The sequence below is a fragment of the Salvia splendens genome, chromosome 3 (assembly GCF_004379255.2).
Source record: "Salvia splendens isolate huo1 chromosome 3, SspV2, whole genome shotgun sequence".
Lineage (NCBI taxonomy): Eukaryota > Viridiplantae > Streptophyta > Magnoliopsida > Lamiales > Lamiaceae > Salvia > Salvia splendens.
In genome coordinates this window covers 43,006,216-43,019,768 of record NC_056034.1, presented here as the reverse complement: position 1 = coordinate 43,019,768, position 13,553 = coordinate 43,006,216, and the positions used below count along the sequence as shown (strand labels likewise).

General features: G+C 34.4%; 1 protein-coding gene across 3 annotated transcripts; it reads right to left on the bottom strand.

Moving 5' to 3' along the window:
- Positions 1–271: 271 nt before the first annotated feature.
- Positions 272–5,736, bottom strand: LOC121796191 (ethanolamine-phosphate cytidylyltransferase-like). 3 transcript variants are annotated; one of them, XM_042194956.1, is made up of 10 exons: positions 5,442–5,736; positions 4,332–4,736; positions 3,956–4,191; positions 3,388–3,566; positions 2,640–2,711; positions 2,197–2,264; positions 1,948–2,068; positions 1,695–1,760; positions 1,495–1,617; positions 272–961 (listed from the first exon to the last, which is right to left on the bottom strand). In XM_042194956.1, the coding sequence occupies exons 2-10, from the start codon at positions 4,682–4,684 to the stop codon at positions 890–892; spliced, it is 1,290 nt and encodes a 429-aa protein (XP_042050890.1). In that variant the 5' UTR covers positions 4,685–4,736; positions 5,442–5,736; the 3' UTR covers positions 272–889. The 3 variants fall into 3 exon arrangements, with proteins under 3 accessions (XP_042050890.1, XP_042050891.1, XP_042050892.1); XM_042194957.1 differs by lacking the exon at positions 5,442–5,736 and adding an exon at positions 5,238–5,386; XM_042194958.1 differs by lacking the exon at positions 5,442–5,736 and adding an exon at positions 5,091–5,218.
- Between the last annotated feature and the right edge of the window lie 7,817 nt (positions 5,737–13,553).

Genomic DNA, 13,553 nt, shown 5'->3' with positions numbered 1-13,553 from the left:
TCAGTTTCCTTTGCAATAGTTTTGCACCAATTATGTATTATCAATTTCGTATTTCAATTATTGTAATTAAAAATTTTCATTTGTTTATATTTGTATTTTTTAGTTCGGCGTTTATTATGTTTTTTTATAAATTTTATCATGCAAAAATAAATATTTTAAGTAATAATATTATTATTACAAAATAGTAGTAGTATAAAAATAAATATATAATGGCGTTGTAGGATGGCCAATGATAAACCATCAAAAAAGCGGTAGTTGGGTTGAATAAATATTTAAAATGAAAGAGATAGAAATTAATTAAATATTTAAAAAGTAAACAATTGGATTAAGTGGTTGCAGATGAACATGGTATAATGATATTTAAGTAACTAATTCTAAATCAATATAGTAAGTTTTTGATGGCATAACACAACCCATAACAAAAATTTAACTGAAGTCGAAAATGGATCTTGAACATCAATTTGATCTTCGTATTGTCCTTTTTTTCTTAAAAACATTCTCCATTTACTCCATAGCCGTGGTGACCCGGTCTATATTTTTTGTCGAACCAGAGAAGGTACGAAGCCGGATCTCATCTCGATAGCAAAACAAGCGCAACTAGGCCTCCCATAGGGCTCTACCGAAGCCGGAGATGCCCAAAAATAAACGAATGAAAAAGGTGGCATGGCATCTGATAATTTACAAACACAGAGGTGAAACTGCTATAAAAGCAGAATAAAAATGCTACAAAAGAATCGACAGTCCTAGGTTGTTTCTTTTCTTTTCTTTTCTTCTCGACGGATTCCTAAGAACAAAACTATATAGAGGGATTCGATCTGCCCATGAATCACCTCTACAGGAGGGGAGCATCAATCTCTCAATTCTCCGGGGCCTCGTCTCTGGCCTAACCTCAGTCAGCTGCCACAAATGTCTTCTCCTCGTAATATTTCTTCTCGCTCGCTTCTTTCTTGGCATTCCGCTTCTGTGGAAAGCGAACAAAGGCGCCGTTAATCATCTGAGAAGCAATGAGGAGCCGATATCCAAGAGACTAAATAAATAGTCATGAATATCACAAACTTACGAAGTAGCATCGATTTCAACCAATTAGTACCCAAACTACGAGAAACGATACAAACCTATCCTCCACCAATCTTACAGTTTCACATGTACTCCCTCTGTCCCAAGTTAATCGAGATGTTTCTTTTTGGCACGAGATTTAAGAAAGTGATGTTTAGTGAGTCAAGTGGAGAGAGAATAGAGTAGATAAGTGAAAGAGTTGATTTTGCCAAAAGAGAAAATGCATTTAGCGTCGAACGCCTTGTAAATGAATACGAATCGATTACTTTTGGGATGGAGGGAGTATTAGATTTGCATCGTTTCTCGTAGTTTGGGGATCAATTAATCAAAGTCGAAACTCCAGATAAAAATCAATTATATTAAAGTCAAGAACTTTCTATAAAAATCAATGTCAGAAAAGACTACAACTAAGGTCGAAATGTTAGAAGAGGAGAATACCAAATAAATCTCGTGGTTGGCAATAATCCTCTCTGCTATTGAAGTGGTAGTGATGTCTTTCGGGCTCTCCAGCGTCTGGAAAATCCCCATAGATTTTGGAACCGCGTACTGATCCAGTTTCCCCTGCATAATGCAATTACCATTTTTAGCATTGTGCTTTCATCATATCCTATACACGAGCAAGAAACTATTGAACTTACGTTCAAGAAAGGGTTCTTTTCAGCTACTGTCCCGTGAACGACCAAAGATATGTTGAATGTGGTTATCTATAAAACCACCAAACATTAGAAAATATAACATGATAAATATATATATCCAAAACCCAGCCCAAGCAAGTCTAAAATTATATTGGAGTTCAAAAGCAAGGAATCATTTGAGCTACAAAATTCTGGATTGAAGTCATTTGTTTTGACAGTAAATAATAAAAATCATTAATATGCTGAAACACCTTACCACATCTTTCGTGACTTCCCAAGGAGCACCGATGATGACTTCATCAACATAACGGCATGCCAACACACTGAGGCTACGTTCGTGGAGATTCATCAGTGGGTAACGACTGCCACGAAGTTCACTGCAGAAAAGGAAACCATGTGAATGAATAACGGTGAGGAATTTGACAGATTGAGGAGTACTGATCAGATTTTATCACTTTAATCAGAGTAAAGTTACAAGATTGAAAACAGAGCAAACGATCCATACCTCACAGTCTGGTCGGGATAAACACCAACAAGAAGGAAATCACCAAGTGCCCTGGCACTCTTTAGAATCTGTGAACCGAAAAGCAAAAGCAAAAACTGAGTCTAATGGGGAAGAGTATGGGAGTATTTTCTATATTTAACATCGTAACTTCCTACTTAACTTATCAAAACTTGGCTCTTCCTTATAAAAACTTGATACCCAAACGAAGGCACAAAGGATAGCCATAAGCATCCAAGTAAAATATTATTATACACATAACAGGTAAATATTCAGTTTGAATGATTGTATAACTTTAGAAGCTATTAGTTCATGAATCCCTTTCGGTTGTCATCAGGTCCAGAATGTAAATTACTTATCTAATTAAGAAATACAAGATCCAAAGAAGCTAAGTCTAGTTGAAAGAGCATTCCGAGAAACTGAAGATTCAGAAAATTCTAGAATACCTCCACATGTCCAGCATGGAAAAGATCAAAAGCACCATCGATGTACACAACGCGAGAATTTGGTCCAGGGACCTGTAATTTATCAGGAAAACAGAATTTTACCAGCAAATCCTTCAGCCAAAAGAGGGGAAAATCTAGAATGCCTAACTGAAGAATACCCACAACATAACCACTCTGTTATCAGCATTTGCTACCAAGTAAATCAACGTGATTATCAGTTGCTCTATTGATAAAGAATCTCATCTTAAAACTTATAAGAAACAAAAATGAGATCTTAAAGAAGCATATCAAATTTCTTTCATTGTTATGTTTTTTTAGAAACAATGGTAAGACATTGCAACACTAGCAAATTCACTGCTTAAAGGTAAGTCCAAATTACCAAGAGAACATTATTACCAAAAGAATAACCAAAAGAAGTTATATAAATTGGAGGCTTAAATATTTATTAGAGATAAAAGGGCCTATACTTTGTGGTTCCTCGAGTTACTTACCAAACGCTAAAACACAGAAATCTTGAATTTCAGTTGCCAAAACTTTTATATATGGTCTCTATATTCTAGTTACTGTTCCTATATCTTCTCCTTCTAGGTCTATCAGAACATTTCAAATTTCTGAATAAGGAATTTAGCAAATAAGACAACCAAGTTTCATAGGTCACCTCATTAGTGTGGATAACACTCACACTATGTTAAGGATCTACTGCTCACATTTTCAGCAGGACAATAAAATAAGAGATATACAAAGATACCTTGTCATTTGAAAATTGCACAATTCTTCTCGAAGTTGGTAGGAAACTCGAGACCTGGGCACCCTTTACTTGGACTTTGTTATCCGTGTTTCTGTTTACACTTTCACTTTCATCTGCTTGGGGTAACTCTGAGCATGGTTTCTTGGCATTAGCTTCCTTCACCCACGAAAGTATCCTTCCTGCATACAGATCGATGCAAGAATTACAATATAATATGGTAATCAAATCATACAGTGGTGCTTAAGGTCACTCCTTATCCTTTGGGGATGCTTATGATAGAAAAACTCGAAATAGTGACCTATTGGGGAATATTATCCTCTAGTTTTATTACAATCCACGAGATAAGAAATTTCAATAAGTTGATTAAATAAAAAATAAATAATAGGCTGAACCATAAACATGAAGTTGATTGATCATAAACTCACATAGATATCTGGTTGATCATAGTTCGATGAGCAAAACATTAAAAAAACGGACACCTAGAAACATTGTAGGCCTCATCCAACAAGACCAAGTCAGCAATTTTTTTACCACAAACTAAAAACATAGAATACGAGGAATACAGTACCTACAATATCCGTACTGGAGACACCTTCCGTGCGTTTGATCTGCTTGTAGCGACCAGCTTTTTTAGCTAGAGCATAAGCATCAGTTCCATCAGGAAGAAGACAAGGATCATCACCATGTATTATATAGTCAATTTTATGCTCCTTGAAAAGTCGGTGCATAAATTCTTCTGTAATTTCATACGGAGCATTAGGAATGACTTCATCCACCCACTTTAGTCCACTAACAAGGGCCAGCCTGAGATTTTTAAAAATCCAGCATTTAATCATTTCAAAGTTCTATAGATGTTTCGCTAGCACAGGCAACAACGAATGCTAACAGAATATAAAAATGCTATAAGTATTAACAATATTAATCGTAGTGCATCAAATACAAACCTTTCTTCCATAGACAAAACTGGAGGACCTTTATTGGCTATGATCTCTTCATCACTGACAACTCCAACAACTAATTCATCGCCAAGTGCCTTAGCTTGTCTCAGTGCGTTGGCATGACCATAGTGCATCAGATCGAAACATCCATCCATGTACACACGGACACGTTTCTTTGCAGATTTTTTCTTGTGGAAAACCCTCAAGTCGGGGAAAATATGAGGCATGGGTGGAACACCAATCATACCAAAGTAGCTCGTTGAGAAACTGAGCAGCGCACAAGTGATCATAATACCACCAAAGAGATGGGGGTAGAAACAGACCCCATCTCTTATCCAACTGCTGCTCTCGAATTCCATCTGCCTTCTCTTGCTTTGGTCCTTTGTAATCAATACAAGAGGAGACACAAACCTTGAATGAAATCACACCAAATGTGAGAACAAGTACAAATAGCAAGAAATCCAATCCTTTTGAACCATATCTGAGTTTTGAGTTAGATCACTAAGTTCAATCACTTCAATTATACAGGATTTGCTCTAACAATGACCATACCCCAAATCATACACTCAAATCAAAATACAACAAAAGGTAGACATGCAGTGAGGAAGGAAAAGTAGATCAACAACAAAATTGAGAAGGAAAACATGGAATCAAAAACATTTCTAAGCATCAAATTTTATCAGAGCAATTAACAATTTGAAGAATATGCCATGAATTTTTTAGAACAAGATCAAACAAGATCTGCATAAAACATGAGCACAATACCGCAATCTTCACAAAGACACTTCATTCTAATCAAAGCAACAAATCTTTTCTTCAACCACATCCTCAATAAATACCAATTTAACAACAATGTCATCACACAAAACGTAAAGAGATTTGAGACTCGAATAAAACCGAATTGTAACGAACCAGAGAAAAGCAGATAGAAGAGGCTGGTGGGAACTTCGAGAAATTACAAGAAAAAAGTGTGGAGGTAAATAAGCGTATTAAATACGATTACACTCGCAAAAAAAACAAAATCGTGAGTATAAAATGAATTTTCATGATGTAAAAATTGCACAAAAAGTTGGGAATCAAAACAAAAGGGGTGTCGTGTCAGTGGAGATTCTTCACCTTTTATCCTGGTTGGTGCCTCCCGCGTCACCAATTTTGCTCGATTTACAAATGATAATCTCGTAATTTCTCTGTAAGAAAAAATGGTTAAAAAAAAGAGATTGGATCTTTGTTTCGAGAAAGAAAACAAAGGGGGGAAAGGAATTGGGGGAATCTGACAAATAGGGCCGATTTTATGAGAAGAGAAAAAGGTTAAATATCTTGAAATTTGGATGGTGACCACAGAATTTGAGATTCGGTCGTCGGCAATATATGAATAAACACTTCTCTTAAGCTCTAAGAGAAGACAGGTGGGTATGCTGCGATCTGTTTGATGCGGACGCTTATTACATTCCTATTCATAAATTATGACATTAAACTATTCACTAATTAAAATCTGGCTGTGACCCCACCTTAACATAGTCACTCCAAATTCTTATAGGACTAGTATTATTTTCACCCTGTGGCTGTGACCCCACCTTAACATAGTCACTCCAAATTCTTATAGGACTAGTACTCCCTCCGTCCCGCACTACTCGCACGTATTTCCTTTTTGGGCGTCCCAAGTTACTTGCACTCTTTCCATTTTTAGTAAAAATTTTCACCTACAGCCGTCATTTTTGACTTTCCTATACACTCATTCCTTAATCTCCGTGCCGAAAAGGAAATGAGCGAGTAGCTCGGGACAGAGGGAGTATTATTTTCACCCTGTATCGAGTATTCTCCGAATTGTAAGAGTGTCCACAATAGAGGGAAACAGCTACGATTCTGCTAAGGCACAGTCACAAAAACTCCTCCACAACTACAAAAACTTGTCCAGTTCAATAACAATCACGCCACAACCATAAATCATATTATTTTATTAATTGTTGGTATATTTTAATTGGACGGGAACAAAATTAATTAGACAAAAATAAATAAAATAGAATGGAATGAAAAAATGATTCGGGAATTGATATTTTATATATAAAGATTTTTAAAAAATCAAGAGGCGGCACCGCCGCGGCTCCCTTCCGGTGTGCAATAGGCTCTGCCGCCGCCCTGTCCACGCCCGCATATGCGGCTCTCGCCCGTCCACACACACCCCCGCCCTCCCGTCCAACAATAGATGGCTGCGGCCCACCTATTTTGGACACTCTAAACAAAAACAAAATCATAATTATGTAATTTCTAGTTAATCTCACAATTTTAAAAAATAATTAATAATGTTATAATTATATAATTTTGTAATGGAATATTAATCTATAAAATTATACGTTGGCTTAAATATAATATTTCCTTCGAACATTAAAGTTAGTAGCAAAAATCACAAACTTAGACTTTGTAGAGATCAAATCACTTTACTAAATCTCCTATTACATCAAATGTGTGTAATCAAATATTTTATTTGTTTTACTATAAGATTTCAGATCAAAGTGATCATATTTCATTCATCTAATTAATATTAGTACTTGTCAAATAATATTTCTAGTGTAGCAAATATTTTAAATGAGAAATTAGGTCAAGTCAAGGAGTCTCTAAAGTCATAAACATTGACCTAATTTGTTATTTTCCATGAACGTAAAATGTAGTCGGAAAATCATGACCTTGTCCCTTTTAGTGAATTTATGGAAAAAACCGATTTTGTGAAAATTTTACTGCAAAGCTTAAGTTCATTCTTTTTATCAACTAACTTTAAAGTTGGTGAGAAATAACAAATTTCGGCAAAAAATTGTGATTTTAGAGACCAATACTCCGTTTTTATTGTCTCATTATGAAAAAATTTGACAGTTTTCATGTATTAATGTATTGAAGTGGTACATATATGTGTAAAATAAAAGATGTCAGTAACTAAATGTATTAAAGGAAGTCGTTCTAATGTATAAAATTAAAGACGTGGCTTCGACTATGTGTATTTTCTGTTAGCATCATGCCTAATTTTTCCAGACCAGGGGCAATTGAGAAAAATATTACTATAATTATGATATAATCAAGTATATTTTTTAAAGTTATCAGAATGATAATTGGAGATTGATCAAATTTGATGTTTTTTTATAATTTACCTTTTTATGGATATATCATTCGTATAAAAATGATTTTGATGATTTAAGAACTAGCAAAATTATTTATTTTCTTTGTTTTGTTCATCAGACTCAACTGTTGATATTTTTAGCGCATTTAATAAATAGAAAATTAAATCAGATTGATACATAGTATTATTCTCCAAAAAAAAGAGAATTCATCCTTACAACTTACAAGGAGTAGTATTTAATGTACTTATAGAAATATTAGTGAAAATTACAATATTTGGCACGTTGAATATTTGTTTATTTTAATGCTATAGGCGTGTTTCATGCCGTAAGTATGGTGTAGTGGATTATGTCATTGATTGTTTTGACTAATTTAGGTTCAAACTTCTAAAGCATGCATAAATCATAATGATCGATTAAGTTGATAACTAATCGATACTTACTTTTTCTTTATTAAGTACTATACGATTTTGTATTGTTGTTAGGTTGAGAGAGAGTTTTTCCTATAAAATATGGATAAATAGTTCATTTAGTTTTTACAAAGAAATTGAGAAGATGTGACTTTTCATTATAATATGAATTGTTTGGGTGATTCCGTCCCGTGATCGAAATTCGCAACTTCTAGATTAAGAAAGGAAAATTCTTTTAGGGATAGTTTTCATTTTAAACACGGCATTTTATCTTCTAAATATTGAATTTGTGTTATTACTTTTAAAATATTTGAATATTTCTAACATTTTAATAACTACTATCATACCATTATAAAAAAGCATGTTTATTATGTAGCCTCATTTATGACCATTCGGTTATTAGAGCACTAACTAAAAAATAGGGTTGGACCGCGTTTCTAGAAGTGCAGTGGAGAGTGCCTCCTGCCATTGCATGGTACGCGGTGTAGCTAGGGTTGGAATGGTACGGTATATCGCGCCGAAATGGCCATACCGCATACCGTACCGTGCGGTATGACAAAAAATCATACATTTACCGTACCGTTTTTGTCGCTATACCACAATTGCGGTATACCGAAAAGTCGGTATACCAAAATTTAGACCGCTTTTGTCGGTATACCGTACCGTGATTTCGGTATACCGCAATATGCGGTATACCGTGATTTTCGGTATATACCGCAATTGCGGTATATACCGTATTTGCGGTATACCGTGTTATTTGCGGTATATACCGCAATTGCGGTATAACGCGTTATACCGCGGTATATACAAAATGCATATCTTTATCGTACCTAAAATTGTCGGTACGGTATGATACCGTACCGAAAAATTCGATATTTTCGATATTTTTCAGTACGGTAAGTGCGGTATTTCGGTATATTTTCCTAGCCCTAGGTGTAGCATGGGACTACATGTGGAGTGTGATCTAGTGTGTCCAAACTGCAGTTGCGGCTCCCCAAGCCGCACCTGAATTGAGACCACAATCATAATCATCTTAGAACGAGGCTACAACCACTTTCCTAACAGATTTTCTATTCGACTCCAAGTTAATGTCGAAATTCACGTTAAACAAACAGACACATGTCAGGCTTCCAACTCAATTACTTTTCTAACAAACAATTGACTTCCAACTCCATTACTTTTCCAAATTTAGAACATCGATGAGCATTCCATGACATGTAAATTTTGGAATCACTTTCATCACTTTCATCATCACGAATGCAATACTTAGGGCATATTGGTGAAATTATAATTCCATCACGAAGTTTTGATTTATTTTAAATGATCTCATAGTGATTTTCTATTATAAAATTATGGAGTATTTAATATGTTAGCCTAAAAATCATACATAAACATCACCATCAATGCATTAAACATTGTTGTCTATTCATAAAGAAAACGGTATTGTTTAGTTTAGAAATATGAACAATATATTATATATAGGCGATTGAAAATTTTCACCATGGGATAATCTAGAATGAATCCAAACTAGACGATTTGTTTGGTTCATTGTTTTCTAGGCAATTTGCCCAACACTTATTTGAGAGCTCGTAACAATTATCTAGCCCAGCCTAATATCTTAATATTTGGTAGCCCATAACAGCTATGTAGCCCATTTGGGAAAATTTTCCAACTTGTAGTAGTATACTACACTATTGTATAGTATACTTAGAGGGTGTTCGGTTGGCAAGATTAAATCTCATGATTAAATATATATCACGTTTGGTTCATAAGATTGAACCCTTCAACTTAATCATAGATGGATAGTCTCACGATAATTAGTCATAGCCTCCCCCCTCCAACTAAAATAATCTCACAACTTAATCCTAGATGGATAGTCTCATGATATTAGTCATGACAACCGAACGCCACCTTACTATAGTAGTAAGAATTGGACCAATTGGTACTATGCTACTATTGATCCATTATTTCAACTTCAAAATACAAATAGAAGTAGTAATTCCAAAAATCAAATAAATATGCTCTGGCCTCTGCTCTCTACCCGCTAAATGTGGATCAATTTAATTCTGTAACAGTGGAGTATTAAGTAGAAATAGAAAGTAATCATAATAGTGGGGAAATGACCCCAAAATAAAAGTGATGGTCTTTTGATGGAGTTGGAAAACCACACATTATAGTAGTAGTTTTTTGTCAAAATAATTTAACGACTGAAATTTAGTACGTTAATGTAATTAGATTTTCCCTTAACCATTACAAGACTAATTACTCATCACCAAAAATATTTTAGTTATTTATGGGAAATTTAATATCTATAATAGATGTCGGCAGAGTAAAAGGAATGCTCGAAAAAGTCAAATCAAAATATTGTACTGTAGCACGACTTTTTCTCAACTACATACTCCTAATTAATTTGTTTTGCTTTATAATTGGCGCATGTTTTTTATGGATTATTTTGAATTGTGATATTATTTTAATTAAAATATGAATATATGATAATAATTAGTTTCTCGAATACTTATTACATATTTATACGTGGAGACTATTGGAAAATGGCCAAACTATTTTACTATAGTGTAGCCAAAATTCCTTTTTATATATATGAATAGGAAAAATGTTGTTAGTACTTACCATACAGCAATGTGAAACCAACTATAAGTGAAAAAGGAATGCATAAAATCATTATGTAAATTGTGCATGATTTGAGCCATCTAATCCCTAAGTATGGAATCTCAAATTTAGTGAAATTAACACAATTTAAAGACATAGCCGTTACAAAATGTTTTCTTTCACTATAAAATGTAGCATTCGAAATCAAAATCCAATGTTAGATTTTCATGATAAGCAAATACTATAGAGGAAGAGAGGGACGTAATTCTACATCGGAATAGGATGAATTCTAGCCGGTGCGCAGCGTGCAAGCATTTGAGGAGAAGATGCCCATCGGATTGCATTTTCGCGCCATATTTTCCATCAAACAATCCGCGGCGCTTTGCTTATGTTCACAAGATTTTTGGCGCTAGCAATGTTGGAAAAATACTTCAGGTAATAGTTAATACACATTTTCATATATTTCTAGTAAATGCAAATATTGATTATTATTTTTTTCGAGACGAGTAGGATCTTCCGGTGAGCTATCGGGGGGAAGCAGCAAACACGTTATGCTACGAGGCCTACTGCAGGATCAAGGATCCCGTTTACGGATGTGCCGGGATTGTCGATCAGTTGAATGAACAATTAAAGGTTGCCGAGTACCAATTAGCTACCATCAAGGCCGCTATTACCAGTGCTCTCCAACCTTCCTATTTGCTTGACCAATCTCTTCCTATGTTATAAATTATCACTCATCCTTATAATTCATGGATCATTTTTCTTTAACTTTTATGTCTTTTAATTATAGAATAATGAGTTTCATGGAACCAAGTAATAACAAGATATTGCGAGTACTATACTCGATTATGATTGAGAATGTTCCACACACAAGAAAATTCAAAACTGCAACGTATCCGAGTTAAGTGGTTATTGATTTGTGGATAATCGTTTACTCAGTTATGACCGACCAATGTATTTTGCCACCAAATAACTTAAATCTTTGTAAAATTAAAATCACATTCATGATCAATCACGAACTCTGGTATTTTTTAAAATTTCAATTTAGGGAGTTTACAACAACTTTTTTTTGAGAAAAAACTAAACTAATATAATTTGCAAACTAGAACTAGTTAAGTAAACAAAACTTAAAGAATTTATGATGAGAGTCATTTATAACATAAACGCTTTAGTGGTAATTTCAAAATCAAGTATTCTCTCAATCCATTAAAGTACCACTTTCATTTGATACAAGCTACTGTATAATAAATTATAGATGGTGTATTTAGTTGAAAAAGCATTATGCAAGCAAAGAAACGTTCCAAAAAGTATTAAAAGAAACATTATGCGAATAAAGAAACATTATTATAAAATAAGTATGAGATTTTATATCTTTGTTATAGGAGTATTTAATTGTTTTATGCAATATACAAAATCGCATAGATGTCGGCTTCTCGCGCTCTTACGTATTAACGTGTACGGGATACACTGTGACTGTGAACATTGATGCATTTTGTTAGTATTAAAAGACATGTCACTTTTAGGAAATGAATATATATATATAGGGGAGCGTTATTCTCCTTTTCACATCTTTGATCCTTTTTCCTTCTTAATATTACGCGTTAGATCTAAGGCATCAACGGATCAGATTGATTCTATAAAACTGGTTCCGTGTTGCATTATAGAAGGTGGTTGTATGCATTACAGGGTTATTATTGACATTTGACGGAAAAGTAACTGCCACATTTTGGTATCAGCGAATAATGCACCACATGGTCACGAGTAATGCATATAATTGACTATATAATGCACAATATGTGAACTGCAATGCATACGAATAAGATGTACCATGTTATGATGTTTGGACACACGTTTCTTGTTTCCCCTAAGGGTTTAATAAGCTTAGGGGCTAGGGTATAGTACGTAGACGCGTATGTAATCTTCACATGGTAACGAGTAATGGATATAATTGACTATATAATGCACAATTTGTGAACTGCAATGCATACGAACAAGATGTGCTGTGTTATGATATTTGACACACGTTTCTTGTTTCCCCTAAGGGTTTAATAAGCTTAGGGGCTAGGGTATAGTACGTACACATTAATAACAAATTATAAAACGATACGAATAATTCATCAAATTGTCACGAGTAATGGATGTTATTAACTATATAATGCACAATATGTGAACTGCAATGCATACGAATAAGATGTACCATGTTATGATGTTTGACACACGTTTCTTGTTTCCCCTAAGGGTTTAATAAGCTTAGGGGCTAGGGTATAGTACGTAGACATTACTAACAAATTGTTGTTATTGGAATATACATATGTGCATTATTTGGTTTAGGTAGTGCATTATGTAGTTGTTAATTGTCATTATCTCATTATATTATGCACTATTAGAGGTATTGTGTATATGGGTTAATCAACGGATTGAAGATTACATACGTGCATTTAGTAATGTCTACGTACTATACCCTAGCCCCTAAGCTTATTAAACCCTTAGGGGAAACCAGAAACGTGTGTCAAACATCATAACATGGTACATCTTATTCGTATGCATTGCAGTTCACATATTGTGCATTATATAGTTAATAACATCCATTACTCGTGACAATTTGGTGAATTATTCGTATCGTTTTATAATTTGTTATTAATGCGTACGTACTATACCCTAGCCCCTAAGCTTATTAAACCCTTAGGGGAAACAAGAAACGTGTGTCAAACATCATAACACAGCACATCTTGTTCGTATGCATTGCAGTTCACAAATTGTGCATTATATAGTCAATTATATCCATTACTCGTTACCATGTGAAGATTACATACGTGTCTACGTACCATACCCTAGCCCCTAAGCTTATTAAACCCTTAGGGGAAACAAGAAACGTGTGTCCAAACATCATAACATGGTACATCTTATTCGTATGCATTGCAGTTAACATATTGTGCATTATATAGTCAATTATATGCATTACTCGTGACCATGTGGTGCATTATTCGTAGCGGTTTCCAGCCATTATTAGATTACTATTGTACCCTCATAATGCATAAAATAGGACAAATAATGCAACACGAGATTAATTACCCAATGTTGATCTTGACCGTCCATTTCTCTAATCT

Bases quoted from the DNA above. Each gene is read 5' to 3' on its own strand.
- LOC121796191 (XM_042194956.1), bottom strand. From the start codon at position 4,684: ATGGAATTCGAGAGCAGCAGTTGGATAAGAGATGGGGTCTGTTTCTAC. The intron at 2,069-2,196 runs GTATGGATCGTT...CCTTTTCTGCAG, and splicing joins TATCCCGACCAGACTGTGAG to TGAACTTCGTGGCAGTCGTT. The intron at 962-1,494 runs GTATTCTCCTCT...CGCTTTCCACAG, and splicing joins CCAACCACGAGATTTATTTG to AAGCGGAATGCCAAGAAAGA.